Source organism: Anastrepha ludens, chromosome X (assembly GCF_028408465.1).
Source record: "Anastrepha ludens isolate Willacy chromosome X, idAnaLude1.1, whole genome shotgun sequence".
Classification (NCBI taxonomy): Eukaryota; Metazoa; Arthropoda; class Insecta; order Diptera; family Tephritidae; genus Anastrepha; species Anastrepha ludens.
Window position 1 is genome coordinate 16,900,913 of NC_071503.1, and position 15,640 is coordinate 16,916,552.

The 15,640-nt window shown below is 39.4% G+C and overlaps 1 protein-coding gene across 1 annotated transcript; it reads left to right on the top strand.

The window, feature by feature from the left end:
* The first annotated feature begins 14,664 nt into the window (after positions 1–14,664).
* On the top strand, positions 14,665–15,432 carry LOC128869787 (uncharacterized). The gene has a single exon (XM_054112388.1). It carries the CDS (start codon positions 14,665–14,667, stop codon positions 15,430–15,432), a length of 768 nt encoding a protein of 255 aa, XP_053968363.1.
* Positions 15,433–15,640: the final 208 nt, after the last annotated feature.

Sequence of the window (15,640 nt, forward strand, 5' to 3'; positions counted from 1 at the left end):
TTTTTTATGCACTTCTTTTCTTACGTAGCAACTGGTTGCTTTTGTATCGATTAAAATTTTAAAGTCCTTCCTCAATGATTCGTTCTTTTTAAAAATATAACGAAGGCGGCGTAAAAATGGTTCTCGTTAATATTATTAATTCTTTGCATTTTCATCCGAGGCTATACATATTTTTGAGAACTTTCCAAAGGTAGATTTATTGATTCATTTGACCGCCCCTGGCTACCAAAATTTTGAGGTCTGCTCTAGTTTAACGGTTGCTGCCAGTTCGGTGTTGCTACTGGTCTACGCGACACAGTCGGATCTACTTCCGTTGGCTGCTGTCTCTTAAAATTAGTATTATTTTGTGTGAAATTCCTATTCAAAGGTCGATTTGACGGAAATCTCAAATTATTGGTTGCATTAGCATATACATTTCTAATAAAAGTTCGAGACCCGAGTAACGATGTCTTTGCTCTAACATTTCCTGGAAAAAGAAATCGACACGAACTAAGTATATGCGAATGCGTCGATTTGTCTCTGCCGAAGCACTGAGCAAGCGTACGGTAAACGTACATATATTCATGTATACATTTGTATGTAGGCTCTAATGTATCATATTTGATGCTATGGCAATTTTTATTTGCCTATTTTTTGATTTTTGCAGGATTTTTATATAAAATATTTTATTTAAATATTTATGTCGCATGAAATTAGATAATTGTATACCTACCATACATTACCATTAAAGGTTCTATGCTTCAACTAGGAGTTAAAGGGTCTTATATATCAAGAGATCAAGGATTTTACTTAATATTGACTTTTTTTAATGTACATACATATTTGAATTTATCTATTATTTATTTAATGAAATTTTCCGTCATCCAGTCGATATTCCCAATATTGTAGATACTTACAAAAACAAAATACCTTCATAGGCGCAGAAGCTGTATTCTAAAATGCTCTTTAATACAACAAAAACTATTTAATTCATAAACGCATGCGCATATCTCTCAAAGCGAGGCTCGACCATTCATAAAACGAGTCCACCATATCTTCCCTCACGCTCCTGAGCTGTCCATAAGCCTATATTTCTTGAGGAAGACAAAAATATTTGGTGAACCGTCAATTTTTGTCGTGGCAAGTGTTGCCATCTTCATATATACATATGTATGTATGCATATCTTCTAAATGCGAAACAGAATGGCGACAGTCGTAACTAATGATGATGGTTTAAGCTGCTGTGTATCAAGTGCGCGTAGAATCATACCTTAAAAATGTAAACAAAAGCCACGGTTAGCTTAAAACAAGTTTACGCCTTCGAGATTTCCTAATATTGTAAGTTTAAAATCCATTCCGTTTTGTTCACTTATAGAAGACAAATACTTAATTAAAATATTAAATATATTATTATATTAAATATACCATATATCCAATTAATAAAAACTGTACCAAATAAGTAATATTGTAATTTTAAAATCCATTCCGTTTTGTTCACTTATTAAATATATGAGCCCATGATTTTGAAAGTCGACTAAGTCAAAATTTTTAAAAATCGAGTTTATCAGCTACTTGTTATCTAATCCTAATGAACTAACATAATCTGAAGAGATTAGCAGTATGCCATGAAAATTAACTCGTAAAATTGAGTGTATTTTTTGGTTGTTAAACAAAATACGGAAACTGTTCATTTTGATAGTCGACTAAGTCAGTTCGTTGAGAAATTTTGGAAAATAAATAATAATTTTGTAATGCCTTCAGATAACGATTCAGGTATGATCAAGTAATCATTTAAATGTAAAAACGTACTATTTACAGTTAATTGTAGACATTGTACTGCGAAGAAGTTTAAGTAATGCTCCCAAGAAATGGAAACGAATAAGAGCAGTATCGTCTTCAGATGAATCAACTGATACTGTGAAAGTGAATTCGGAACCCCTACAAATGGAAGAAATCAACATGAAATCAAGAAAGAGGAGCCGAAATCAACTTAATTATGCACAAAATATAAGAAAAATGAAGAGAAATAGTGGAGAGGAATATGAAACAAAAAGTCTAAGCTTGTGAGTGGTAAACTTTTCGATCATAAAGATTGCCGTTGTTCCAAACAATGTATAAATGCAATTGGATATGAAGATAGGAAAGCAAATTTTGATTTTTTTTGGAAATTAGCAAGTTTTGAAAAACAGAATTTGTTTCTGCACGGTTTGGTTCGAAAACTATCAATAAAGCAAAGACGACCCAGAAATGAAGAAGGATATATGAGAAAATGTAGTTATAAGTATCATATAAATTTACGGAATTCAGAAGTTTCCATTTGTAGAACTTTTTTTTTGGATACTTTTAAAATATCTTACGGAAGATTAAACGGTGCCTTAAATGCCAAATCACCTGGAATGGATTTACGTGGCAAAATGCTTGGTTCATCTAGAAAAACAGATGAAGATAAAATTAAAGTGGTACGAGAACATATTCTGATTTTTCCAGCATGTGAGAGCCATTACACGAGATCACATCACACTTCAGGTCGAAAGTATTTAAGTGCTGACTTAGATATCCGAAAAATGTGTGAGCTGTATGTGAAAAAATTTGATGAAAATAATATATCACGTGTGAAGGAGTGGACTTACAGGAAAATTTTCAATACGGAGTTCAACTTAAATTTTCACACTCCTCGTAATACACTAAAACTAAAAATAGATGCATCCAGTAACGAAGACGAGAAGTTGCATCTTATGGAAATTCGTGATTCACATCTTATCAGTGCCGAACAGGCCAGAAAAAGTTTAACAGATGACATACAAAAAGCAAAAGATAACCCGATTGAATATTACGGTTTAACATTTGATCTACAGAAAGCACTTGCGTATCCAAAACTTTCTGTTTCGGTAGCTTATTATAAGCGCAACATGTATGTATACAATTTGGGGTTTCATAATTTCCACAATGAAAATGCTAAAATGTATGTATGAGATGAAACAATCGCTTCAAGAGGATCACAGGAAGTTGCGTCCTGCATCTTAAAGCACATTCAGGACATTACCACTCAAAAGCACGTCATAGCTTACAAAAATGCCTGCACAGGACAAAATCGTAACATCAATATAGCTTTAGTTTGGTTAAAAATTGTACAGTCATCTGATAACAATGTTGAAACTGTTGATCATAAATTTATGGTATCCGGCCATTCTTTTTTGCCAAATGATCGCGATTTTGGTATGATAGAAACTAAAACTAAAAAATCGAATTATTTATACATACCTCAGCATTATTATAATTTAATAGAAGTATGTAAAAAAAAACCCATTTTTGGTGGTACAAATGGCTCAGAAAAATTTCATTTCGACAAAACAACTAAAAGATTCAACGAATAATAGAAAGAAAAACACCAATGGAGAAGCTGTGTCTTGGCTAAAAATTCAATGGATCAGATTTCTAAAAAACTCTCCATATAAGATGTTTTATAAAACTTCCTTAGATGACAATTCCGAATTCAAAATATTAGACCTCTCACCTAAAATAGGAAGACCTAAAATATACAAAAATATTGATTTGCCTCCATTGTACACAACTATTAGACCAATAACAAAAGAAAAACATAAAGATATGATGGATTTACTACCCAATATCCCACCAATTTTTCACAAACACTTTACTTCCCTAATATGTATTAACAAATAATTTACTTTGTTACAATGAAATGAGTTTGAATAAAATGTTAATTACTAATAAAAATGTTTCCTTGGAATAAGTCATTTATAAAGTCATTCTGTTAATTTTGAAAGTCGACTAAGTCATTTGCAACCTTTCAAAAGCACATATCCAGTTAAAAATGGTTATAAATTTCACAACCATAATAAATTCTTGTTTGTTGGCACTACTTTACTGTCGAAAAATCATTTCCCATAGTGCAAAAATATTTTTTAATCCTTTAAAACGCAAAACTCTAATTATCTCGAAACAAGGAAAATATGACTTAGTCGACTTTCAAAATCAAGGGCTCATATTATTATTATAATATATATAAAACACATTTATCAATTATCAGTCTCTTAATTCAAAGTTCTTCTGGTTCAGATTTAAACAAATTTGATAATTTTCACCATTTCGCAATTTTGTCCTTATCAATAGATATGTATGTATGCATGTACGTGGAAAAACAAACGCACATATCATTAGTCCAGTCAAAAGAGACAAAAAAAATAGTCAACTAAGTAATTTTAGGAGTATGCGAGTTTATGGTTTTATTATGTAAACCCCATCACTGTGAACTTAAATTTGAGTTTTCGGGGTCGGGGGTTGTGTCCCGCGGCCGCCATCTTGGAAATAAGGGTGCAACTGGTTTTTGCGATTATCTCGTGAATTTCGAAAGTTACGAAAATTTTGTACAATACTTTTTTGTAGATAATAATGTTATCTACAACTTTCATTCAAAACTTTTTATTGTAAAATTAATAATAAAAAAGTTATAAACAAAATTACGCGAAAAATTAAGGGATGAATTGTTTTAAAGCGTAATAACTTTTTTTTTATTGATTTTATGGAAAATATACATCAGAGCTTTTTTATAGAGCATTCTTTTGTGAACATTTTTATCTATAAGTTTTTTCCGCTATCTTTATTTAGTCGTATGACTTTGAGCTGCTAAGCGGAGCAACCAATACATTAGCGAAGCGCGTACATGATTACACAGGCCGACAAAATTTAACCAACATTCGGCCCCAGAAACCAGACTATATATTTCCGAAGGTTTATGATGCGCTGAATCCAAATCTGGCCTCAGAATTGCTCTATCAGCTCTGGTTTTCGAGATATCCTAACCTAAAAGTGCAAAAAACACCATTTTTCCCCATATTTGAGGTTATGTAGCCTTGCAGATGTTTTCTTTCACCAAAATTAAAGGATGGCATCTTTAAATAAAATCCTTCTTTTTTCAAATGGCGTTTTGTTTGCTCAAATATCATTTTTTTTCGCAGAGATATCGCATTTTGAAATTTTCATGTTTCGAAATTTTCCTACACCTGAAAATCGATTAAGATAACATAGACATGATATATTCGATTACTAGTTTTCTTGAATTGAGTCTTATTTTGCTTAAAATTTTGTCTCACACCATAAGTCTGCTGACTCACCACACCTCTACACTATCTAACCTTTGGGTACCGAGTCACACACAGCCCTAACCTCTAGAAACCACCCCTATCATACCGCGAGCAGGCTAACCCACTTAACCGCAAGCAGGCTTACCCACAAACTCCATATATTTCAGGCCCTCAAACCCAAGAAAATTAGTAATCGACTATATCATGTCTATGTTATCTTAATCCATTTTCAGGTGTAGGAAAATTTCGAAACATGAAAATTTCAAAATGCGATATCTCTGCGAAAAAAAATGATATTTGAGCAAACAGAACGCCATTTGAAAAAATAAGGCTTGTATTTAAAGATGTCATCCTTTAATTTTGGTGAAAGAAAACATCTGCAAGGCTACATAACCTGAAATATGGGCAAAAATGGTGTTTTTTGCACTTTTAGGTTAGGATATCTCGAAAACCAGAGCTGATAGAGCAATTCTGAGGCCAGATTTGGATTCAGCGCATCATAAACCTTCGGAAATATATAGTCTGGTTTCTGGGGCCGAATGTTGGTTAAATTTTGTCGGCCTGTGTAATCATGTACGCGCTTCGCTAATGTATTGGTTGCTCCGCTTAGCAGCTCAAAGTCATACGACTAAATAAAGATAGCGGAAAAAACTTATAGATAAAAATGTTCACAAAAGAATGCTCTATAAAAAAGCTCTGATGTATATTTTCCATAAAATCAATAAAAAAAAAGTTATTACGCTTTAAAACAATTCATCCCTTAATTTTTCGCGTAATTTTGTTTATAACTTTTTTATTATTAATTTTACAATAAAAAGTTTTGAATGAAAGTTGTAGATAACATTATTATCTACAAAAAAGTATTGTACAAAATTTTCGTAACTTTCGAAATTCACGAGATAATCGCAAAAACCAGTTGCACCCTTATTTCCAAGATGGCGGCCGCGGGACACAACCCCCGACCCCGAAAACTCAAACTTAAGTTCACAGTGATGGGCTTTACATAATAAAACCATAAACTCGCATACTCCTAAAATTACTAAGTTAAATCTTCTTTTGACTGGACTACATGTCAATCCATAAGTTCGTGCGTATTTTACCCATAATTTCACTTTTGTACGATTTTTGCATACAAAAAATTATTCGCGGAATATAACGGAACTATTTCTATTTCTATTTTCTTTGATATATTGTGCATTCAACAAGTGCCTTTAATCGTGGATAGAAGCACGTGTTGTTAAAAAATAAAATGGAATCTTCGAACGCGTATAAGATGATAGCTCAGAGGTTAAATTCATCGCATGGAACAGTTCACAGGCACCTGGTTCAGTTGGGAAAGGTTTCAAAGCTGGGAAAATGGGTTCCGCATAGACTTTCCGTCGCCAACCTTCAGCAGAGAGTGAATGTGTTTTCTTTGCTGCTGCAATGGCTTGAAAATTAAAGTTTTTTGAACCGTATCGTTACAGATGATGAAAAATGGGTCCTTTACAATAATCCTGTTCGCAAACGCCAATGGTTAGATAAAGACGAAATACCATAACCGACCCCTAGAGATGGCCTTCACCCCAAGAAGATTCTCCTGTCTATTGGGTGGGATATGGCCGGTATTGTTTATTATGAACTTCTGGAACCAAACCAGACGATAACAGTTGATTATTATTCCCATCAGCCATGAAACCTGAATAAGGCACTTAACAAAAATCGACCGTCTTTAGTGAATAGAAGCAAAGTTTTGTTTCACCACGACAACGCAGGACCTCATACCGCAAGGCAAGCTGAACGAGCTCGGATGGGAGCTAATGCCGCATCCACCATACTCAATGGATGTTGCATCTCCCCAAAAGAAGCTATAAAAAGGGATATCGAAGCGTATTTTGGCTCCAAGGACAAACAATTTTTTGATCAGGGAATTAAAAATTTGCCTAAACGTTGGGAAGACATTGTAAATAATGAAGGAAAATATATTATTGATTTATAAATACTTTAAACATCTTTTTTATTAATTTTAAAACTACCTTTAAAAAACGCACGAACTTATGGACTGACCGATATTTCATTTCTGGAATTAGAGAACTTAAGGCAATAACGAAATAAGGCACAATTTCATTACAAACATTATATTTCGACTCATCACTGAATATGACGTTTTCCCAAAAATAATCTGGCTCATTTATATGGCATTTTGGGGAGCTCCAATCGATTTTTTCTGTTAATATCTAAATGTAAAGCTTGCTACGTGCCACTTGGCTATGATAACCAGAGTTTTGCAGTCAATTACGGACTATTTATGGGCTTACTTTTTTAAGCAAAGACTCTAGAATATTTCGGCATAGTATCGTAGAAGTTATTTTGGGATTTTTCGTTGTTGTTGTTTTAACAGCATAGTTAGCCCTGTCAGTGTAGGTATATCACCTGTCGTCTTCGTCTAGCTCATCTAGGGGTAGGCCCAGGAAACATGCTGTTTCGACGGGTTGGGTCCAGAGGGAGAGGGGGGTTAGATGAGTCTGATTAAGGGGGCATGTGAAGAGGTGGTTAGTGTCGTGCGGGGTACCTTCACATGCCGGACATGTGTTTGGTATGTCGGGGTTGATTCTGGATAAGTAGGAGTTTAACCTGCTACAATATCCAGAACGTAATTGTGCCAATGTTACACGAGTCTCACGGGGAAGCTGGAGCTCTTCATCTGCAATGGGTGGTGGTTGGACTCCGATTACGGCATTCACGGGACGGGAGTTCATGAAGGTGGTAACGGACTCCCGGTGAATGTCGTTTATTGACTGTCTGAATACTGTCCGGTCCAGTAGGTCTCGGTCAGTTTTGTCCTGGAGTTCGTCAGCGTAGTCGAGGAGGTGTCTCCTGACGTGCCTGGGAGGCGGCTCAGGCTCAAGCAGGTGTCTGCAGGGGTGAAACCTGCGGTAACACCCCAGCAGGAACTGCTTGCTGAGCAATTTGTTGTGCTCCGCGACTGGGAGCATTTGTGCCTCGTTGTGCAGGTGTTGTATGGGTGACATCAGGAGGCACCCGGTCGCTGTCCGAATGGCGGTATTCTGACATGTCTGAAGCTTTATCCACTGCGAATCACTAGTACCAGGCGACCAGACTGGCGCAGCATAGTTTAGAACCGGCCGGCCAATTGCCTTAAATGTCGAAAGCAACAGTTCTTTGTCCTTGCCCCAAGTGCTGCCGGCCAGCGATTTGAGGACCTTGTTGCGATTTTGGACTTTAGTGGCAATTGCGGTTGTGTGCGCAGAGAAGGAGAGCAAGCTGTCAAAGGTTACACCCAAAATGTTGGGGTTATTCACAGTCGGAATTGGTGTGTCGTCGACTTTTACCTTAAGGGACAGCTTGACCTCCTTTGTCCAGGTGGTGAAAAGGGTCGCCGTGGACTTGGTGGGGGAAAGTTGGAGATTCCTCGCAGTGAAAAAGCGAGAAAGGTCGGTGAGGTAGTTGTTCACTTTGGAACACAGGCCATCGATGTCATTGCCCGACGCCATTATCGTGCAATCGTCAGCGTATGAGATCAGGGAAACTCCCGCTGGTGGTTGGGGGAGCTTCGAGATGTAGAAGTTAAAAAGCAAGGGTGAAAGGACACCACCCTGCGGTACGCCTTGCTTAATCTTCCTCTGCTTTGACATTTGATCTCGAAAAATCACTGACGAGTGCCGACCGCTCAGGTAGTTCGCGGACCACCTCTTCAGCCCTGGCGGGAGTGTCGACTGATAAATATCATCTAGTAGCGTGGAATGGCTGACTGTATCGAAAGCCTTCTTTAGGTCCAACGCTACTAGGATAGTCCTCTCGCAGGGGCGGTTTTGGTTAAGCCCGCGATTTATCTGGGCGTTTATGGCGGTGAGTGCCGTGGTGGTGCTGTGCACTCGTCGGAATCCGTGCTGATGTGGGGCTGGGGCCAGGTGGGTCGTGAAGAGTGGGAGTAGGAGGGCTTCAAGTGTCTTCACTACTGGGGAAAGGAGAGTTATCGGCCGATAAGACTCCCCTTGGTTGGCGGGTTTCCCAGGTTTCAATAGTGGGACCACTCTCCCTGCTTTCCACTTGTCAGGGATGATGAGAGTGGCCAGAGACAAATTGAAGACCCTTGTGAGGTATCCTACTCCCAGGGGTCCCAGATGCTTCAGCATCAGCGCGTTAAGTCCGTCAGGGCCAATGGCTTTCGATGATTTCGACTTGTTGATGGCCCCCTGAACCTCATCGCCGGAGAAAGTAAGTGGCGCACTGTCGTTCGTCAGTTTGTGCAGCCTTCTGGTAACACGACGTTTGGTTCTGTCGCCCGGAGGATGCAGTGTAAACAGCCGGCTAAAATAGCTCGCGCATCTCTTCGGGTCCGACGAAGTACAACCGTTGAAGGTGATAGCCACCTTGTCGTTGTGTTTCGTCGGGTTCGACAGGGACCTAACGGTGGACCAGAGCTTACTCACTCCGGAGGTGAGGTTACAAGTCTTCAGGTGCTCAACCCATTTAGTCCGCTTATGTTGATTTACCAGTTGCCGGATCTCCAAATTGAGATCCCTTATGCGGGGATCCCCGGGATCGGCCTGGCGTAGGTGGTCACGCTCGTTTGCTAAACTGGCTGCTTCTGCTGGGAAGTGAGGACGGATGTCCTTATAACATCCAGCTGGGATGAAGCGAGCCGCAGCAGCTGTGAGCACCTTGCGGAATGCGCGTTCGCCGACGCGCACATCAGTGGGGATGGGAAGAGCGGCGAAGGTGTCCTCGGTGAATTCCGTGAAGCCGGCCCAATTAGCTTTTATAAAGTTAAAATAGGACCGGTGATTCGCGGAAACGAAATCGGCAGGTCTCTCGATCGAGACGATAATGGGCAAGTGGTCTGATGCAAGCGATAGCATAGGTCGCCACGTTATGCTATTTATCAGACCCGCGCTAGCTATTGTTAGGTCAGGCGACCTGCTACAATTGCCCACTACCCTGGTGGGGGCGTCGTCGTTCACTGTGCTGAATGTCGAGTCGTCTATCTTCTCTGCCAATTGCTGTCCCCTACGATCATTTGGCAGGCTTGAATGCCAAAGATCGTGATGCGCATTAAAGTCACCTACAACCAATCGGTTTTCACCTCTGATGAGCGCACCTATATCAGGGTGATATCCTGCCGGGCAGCAGGTGACATACGCCCGTATATATTAAAAATTTCGAGCTCGGAATCGCCTGACCGGACAGCTATGCCTTGACATTCTAAGGTGCTGTCCCTGGGGTCGATTCCTTCATCGATAAGACGATACTGCACAGTGTGGTGGACTATAAACGCTAGGCCACCACCGTTGTCTCGCTCGCGATCGTGTCTGTGCACGTTATAGCCATCCCTGGTGATCAGAGATGACCTAGCGTGCAACTTTGTTTCTTGGACCGCAGCTATCTTGATACTGTGCCGGTTCATAAAGTCGACTATCTCGTCGACCTTACTCGTAAGTCCGTTGCAGTTAAACTGGAGAAGCTTGAAGCTTCTCGGTGAGGTCAGTGTAATCCGGGGGGTGAGGGACGCGTGGGGTTGTCTACGTTGGACCTGCTGTGCAATCCACTGTGGTTGTTGCGGCCTGATGGTGGTGGGCGGCCGCGCCTCCGGGGGAGGTAGTGGGTGCAGAGCTCTGCAGCAGGGGGCAACGTAGGCAGTTGTCCACTCACGGGTGGTGCGCAGGCCGGAACATCTCCGAAAATGGCACCAGCCACTGCAGGAATTGCATTGGACTGATACCACATTCCGAGGTATTACGGTCTGACACACGGAACAGACTGTACGGGGGACCAGGAGCTGCTGGTTTGTCCCCGCACTGGGGTTGGAGCAGGAAGGGATAGGAGGGTTAAAGGGGAGTTGTGTTGCTCCGATAGGCTCCTCACCGTGGAGGTGTGGGTTGTGGTGGCGGTTGGTAGTGCCGGCCTATCAGGGGGTGTGGTAGCCGTGGAGGCATCAGACGCCTGTTGGCGGGAGCAACACGTGGCCACATACCGTGTGGACCACTCCCTGTGCGACTTAAGGCCTGAGCAGGTCTTAAGGTGGCTCCACCCGTTGCACTTATTGCACCTAACCGAGGTGGAGTTCGGGTGGAGCCGTTGATGGCAGACGCAGCAGTAGAATACCTCTGGCCCAGGGTTGGATTCGACTCCAGCCCTGAGGAGAAGTATTTGGAGCAGGTTAGCTGCGAGAGTTTGCTCCTGTGACGTAAGGGGTGGGGTGATATACGATACACTAGACAGGGCTAGTGTACTGGGGCGGCAGCCCTTGATCGGGAAAAACCCGAGTCATTCCGGTAACGTAGAACCGGCTGCCATGGGAATGTGTACTGGGGCGGCAGCCCTTGATCGGGAAAAACCCGAGTCATTCCGGTAACGTAGAACCGGCTGCCATGGGAACGTCTTCCGACTTGGTGGTGATTAGCTTCCAATTTACAAGTACTAACTTAATTAGCAATAACACTTTGCACTGTATAATGCAATTTTTTGTCAATTTGCGGCAGAGACTTGTTTTGCAAGTATAATTTAACAACAATTTTACTCATTTCTAATGGTAATATGCACTTCGTCCTATTTCGTCACTTTCAATCGAGATATTACGAGCAACTGAAACTGAATCGGCAATAAAAACTAAGAAAAACCAATATTATTTCGTTTTTAGCAATATTAGTAAAAACACAATCGATTTTTACTGTTTCTTTAGCAGCAACAATATCATGAGCTGAAAGTGTACGAATAAATGTTTTCCAGCATTTTTCTACGTCTGCCTGCTTTCCTTGGAAAGTATGTATGTGAGTTGAAATAACGTGAGTCTTTCTTGCGGCAATTCATCTGGAATGTAACATTCTTACAGTGACCCAAATGAAATATATTGTCAATGTTTTGCGCAAAGCTAAAGTTTTTTACATACTACGCAGGGTGTACGAATAAATTGTGTGATCACTTCAGTGAGTAAATCATGATATTTCTAGTGATAGAGTTAGGTGCGGCAGTTACGGAATTAATGTTGGAATGACGTCTTTTTGAAAATAAGTGAATGGCCGAATTTTTACGTTCGTAGGCCATATATCAGCATTTAACAGTTTCATTAGAAAATTCAGATACGCCTAGCTTAAAGTTTATTTTCTTGAAATCCTTTACGGGGATATCATTTTTGATTGGCATATAGCATGAAAGAAATGTGCGGTCAATTTCTGCATGTTTCGCAACATAGTCCACAATATCGGCTACTGTCCCAGTGTTAGAGAATGACGATATGTGCAGCCACTTCATGTTAGGAACTACACTTAATTCATTATTTTAGTTTGAACCGATAACTAATGGTTGTTTAACATTTTTTCTATTAGCTTTAGTTATGGTTTTCCATTCATATGTACGAGACATCATTCGAGACATCAGTCATGGCTAATTGAGCTGGCGCTTCCAGTTGAATGCGATTTGATGTAGGTGCAAGAGAAGTCGGGATTGCCGTTGCTCGTACTCACTTTTTATTTAATTTTACACTAAAAGCATATTTTTTCTTCTACACAGATTTATTCACAATAAATTATAGCGCAAATTGATATTGTATTTTTTCACAAAAAGTAATTGTTAAAAGATTAATTGTTTTTTCGGAAAACTTTTGTTGTCACAAGAATTTTTATTGTTTGTTTATTTGATTTTTACTTTTCTCCTTCTTAAAAGAATAATTGTTTTTCACCAAAATGTTTGTTCTCACAGAATTTTTTTTGCTTTTATCAGTTTAGCGAGGAAAGCGGACAGTATAAGCACTGAACGGTGATGACTCCCCCGTTTATTCGTCAATCCTAATTACATTACAATTTTATGTTTACATTATAATCCTAATTCTAAGCCGGTTTGAGCAAGTTATAATTAGTTACATTAAATTCCATTGGGATACTAATGGAATTATTGGAAATTACTGTTCTAGTTCAGAATATGAGTTGTACTCAGCAGGTGCCATGCGCCAGTTATCTAATACCATAGTATAAAGATCCCAGTTAGTTTTCCTAGGATTCCTTATTAGTGTGAATTTTATCGTGTATGAGAACGTACTGTTAAAGCCAATGTACCTACGGTCCGAGTATGAAGGTGTGCTAAGCATCCTCCAATTCTCTACCCTTATACTTCTTTCGGTACATAGCGTTATATCTAGCACGTTTTTTGAGTTGGGACCCCACCCTGATTCGCTATAACAAAGCTACTTTGTAATATAAAGTTAAGTAGTGACTCATCTCTGGAGTTCGTGTCCTGTCCTCGCCAGCCTTTGAAACTCGCTCGTCGGTGAGCCGTTTTCGTGTGGTAAGTAGCACGACGCAAGAAGTAGACGCCGGCTACTATCACTAGGATCATCTGTTGAGAGATTAGAGTTAAAGTAGGAGCTTATGATTTTACAAACTTATTATTACTCGGTTTACTTGTGAAGTAGGTGTTATTTTTTTCGACTTCAGTTCAGGAATCGTGGATTGCCTCGGGGAACATAGTCGTAACCGCCCTCCACTAGGTTAAGGAGAAGCTCGGCTGAAGCGAGTTTAGATTTGTGGAAGTTGATGTGAAGAACCCACACCTTGGATGCTCCTCCTCTACATTTCTTAACGGAAGTGAGGTCTCTAGCATCGCTTCCAGACCGAAATCTTTCTCTACCTCTTCCTTATGTATCTTGTTGTGGTTGTTATCTGCTTTTTTTGAGGATCAAGGAATATACTGCCTACTCCCCACTTCATCTTTCCAAGCCTCGAGTAACGAATATCTTTCGCCTCCTTTTTTATCTGGAGAATGTATTGCTGACCATGCTCGGCTTTGACCGGCTTGGGCACCATCCAGTCACTGGTCGGTACGTCTCGACTCTGTCGTTGTAGCAACCTTATTGAATCTTCTAGATCTACTACTCTTGGGATTAGTACTTTTGTACTTGTAATATACATATGTATGTATATAATAATTTAATAACAATTTAAAAAGAAAGTGGCATGCCGATGCTCAAGTAGTTTAAATGTACAAACAAATTTTGTTACTGTCGAGCTGAGTGTGGTGACATCGTACTCGCCGTTCGCCTTAATGTTTGACAATTCACACTATTCGAGGCCCATGAGACTTTTCTATAAATTAACGTTCTCTGCATATGTAAATCTTACATGGTTTGTTTTGATAGTTCCAAAATTCCAGATTTGCTTAACCCTTTCGACCCCAATGTTGCCTGTGAGCAACTTCGGCAGTTTAACAGCTTACGGAAAGCGTTCGTTTTGTTTTTGTCTGTTCGTTATAAATGATAACGGTACTTTTATGTATCTACTCAAAATATGAGCAAAAAAGATATCAGTTGTAGATCATTTAGCGAAGTTATGTTGAATAAACAGCAAGTGCAGCGCAGAAAATATTGTTGTGAAATTCAAAAGAGTTTTTAAAGTGAGTGATTAACTTTTATAATAATGAAAAAAATTAAAAAGTTTATATGCCATGTTTTTTAGCAAGGATTTAGCTTTCTGAAACTGAATTTAAATTTGATTAGTTAAAAATATTAACCAGGTGAGTAATTTTCAAAGTTGCAATGTTGCCTGTGGGCAACCTTGGGCCATTGAAGTAATAAATATTTTTGTACTTAGTTATGAGACCGAAAGAGAAAGGATTGTCAGATGACGACATTGAGAGGATTGTTAACTTTGATTGGGATGCCTCTTCTGACGACGAAAGTGATGACGAGATGGATGACATTTCTGCAGTGCTAGAGAAGAATTTGGAAGGGATCGTGCAAAGAGGGGAAACTATAGAGATTGACCTTCTCGAAAATATGATTGCAGAAGAATGTGAGCCGAAATCTTGTGTGGCTGATAATTGCTTTGAAAAAGTTGACCCCAAGACACTAAAGTGGGAAAAAAGGCCATTTGCACCTTTGGAGACCAGTTGGGAAGAAAATACTTTGAATGTCGACGATGTGATGATGCCAGTAGAATATTTCTGCACTTTTTTTAATAGCCAAGTTTTTGATTTGATCACACAACAAACAGATTTATATGCGCTGCAAGAACACGGCATTGAGCTCAAATGCACTGTTGAAGATATTAAACGCTATATTGGTATTTTGTTGTACATGGGTGTTTTAAAATTGCCTCAACTCAAAATGGCATGGTCAAAAGATTTAAATCTTACCGCTATAACAGATTCAATGCCGCGCGGAAAGTTTGAAAAAATAAAACAATGTTTACATTTCAACGATAACACTAAACAATCCAAAAAAGGCGATTTGAACTATGACAAGTTGTACAAAATACGTCCTTTACTAGACAGTCTCAAAGAAAATTTTGGAAAGCTACCCCAGGAAGAACATCAAAGCATTGATGAACAAATCATTGCGTTCAAAGATATACATTCATAAACGTCATAATGAACATTTTAGTTTAAATTTTTGTTACAGGTCGATCGTCATTTAAACAATACAACCCTGCTAAGCCTCATAAGTGGGGTCTGAAAATGTTTACGCGTGCTGGAACCTCTGGATTAGTGTACGACTTTACGTTGTATGTTGGTGAAGGTACCTGTCCTGCTTATGGATTGGGCCTATCTTCGGATATAGTTTTATATTT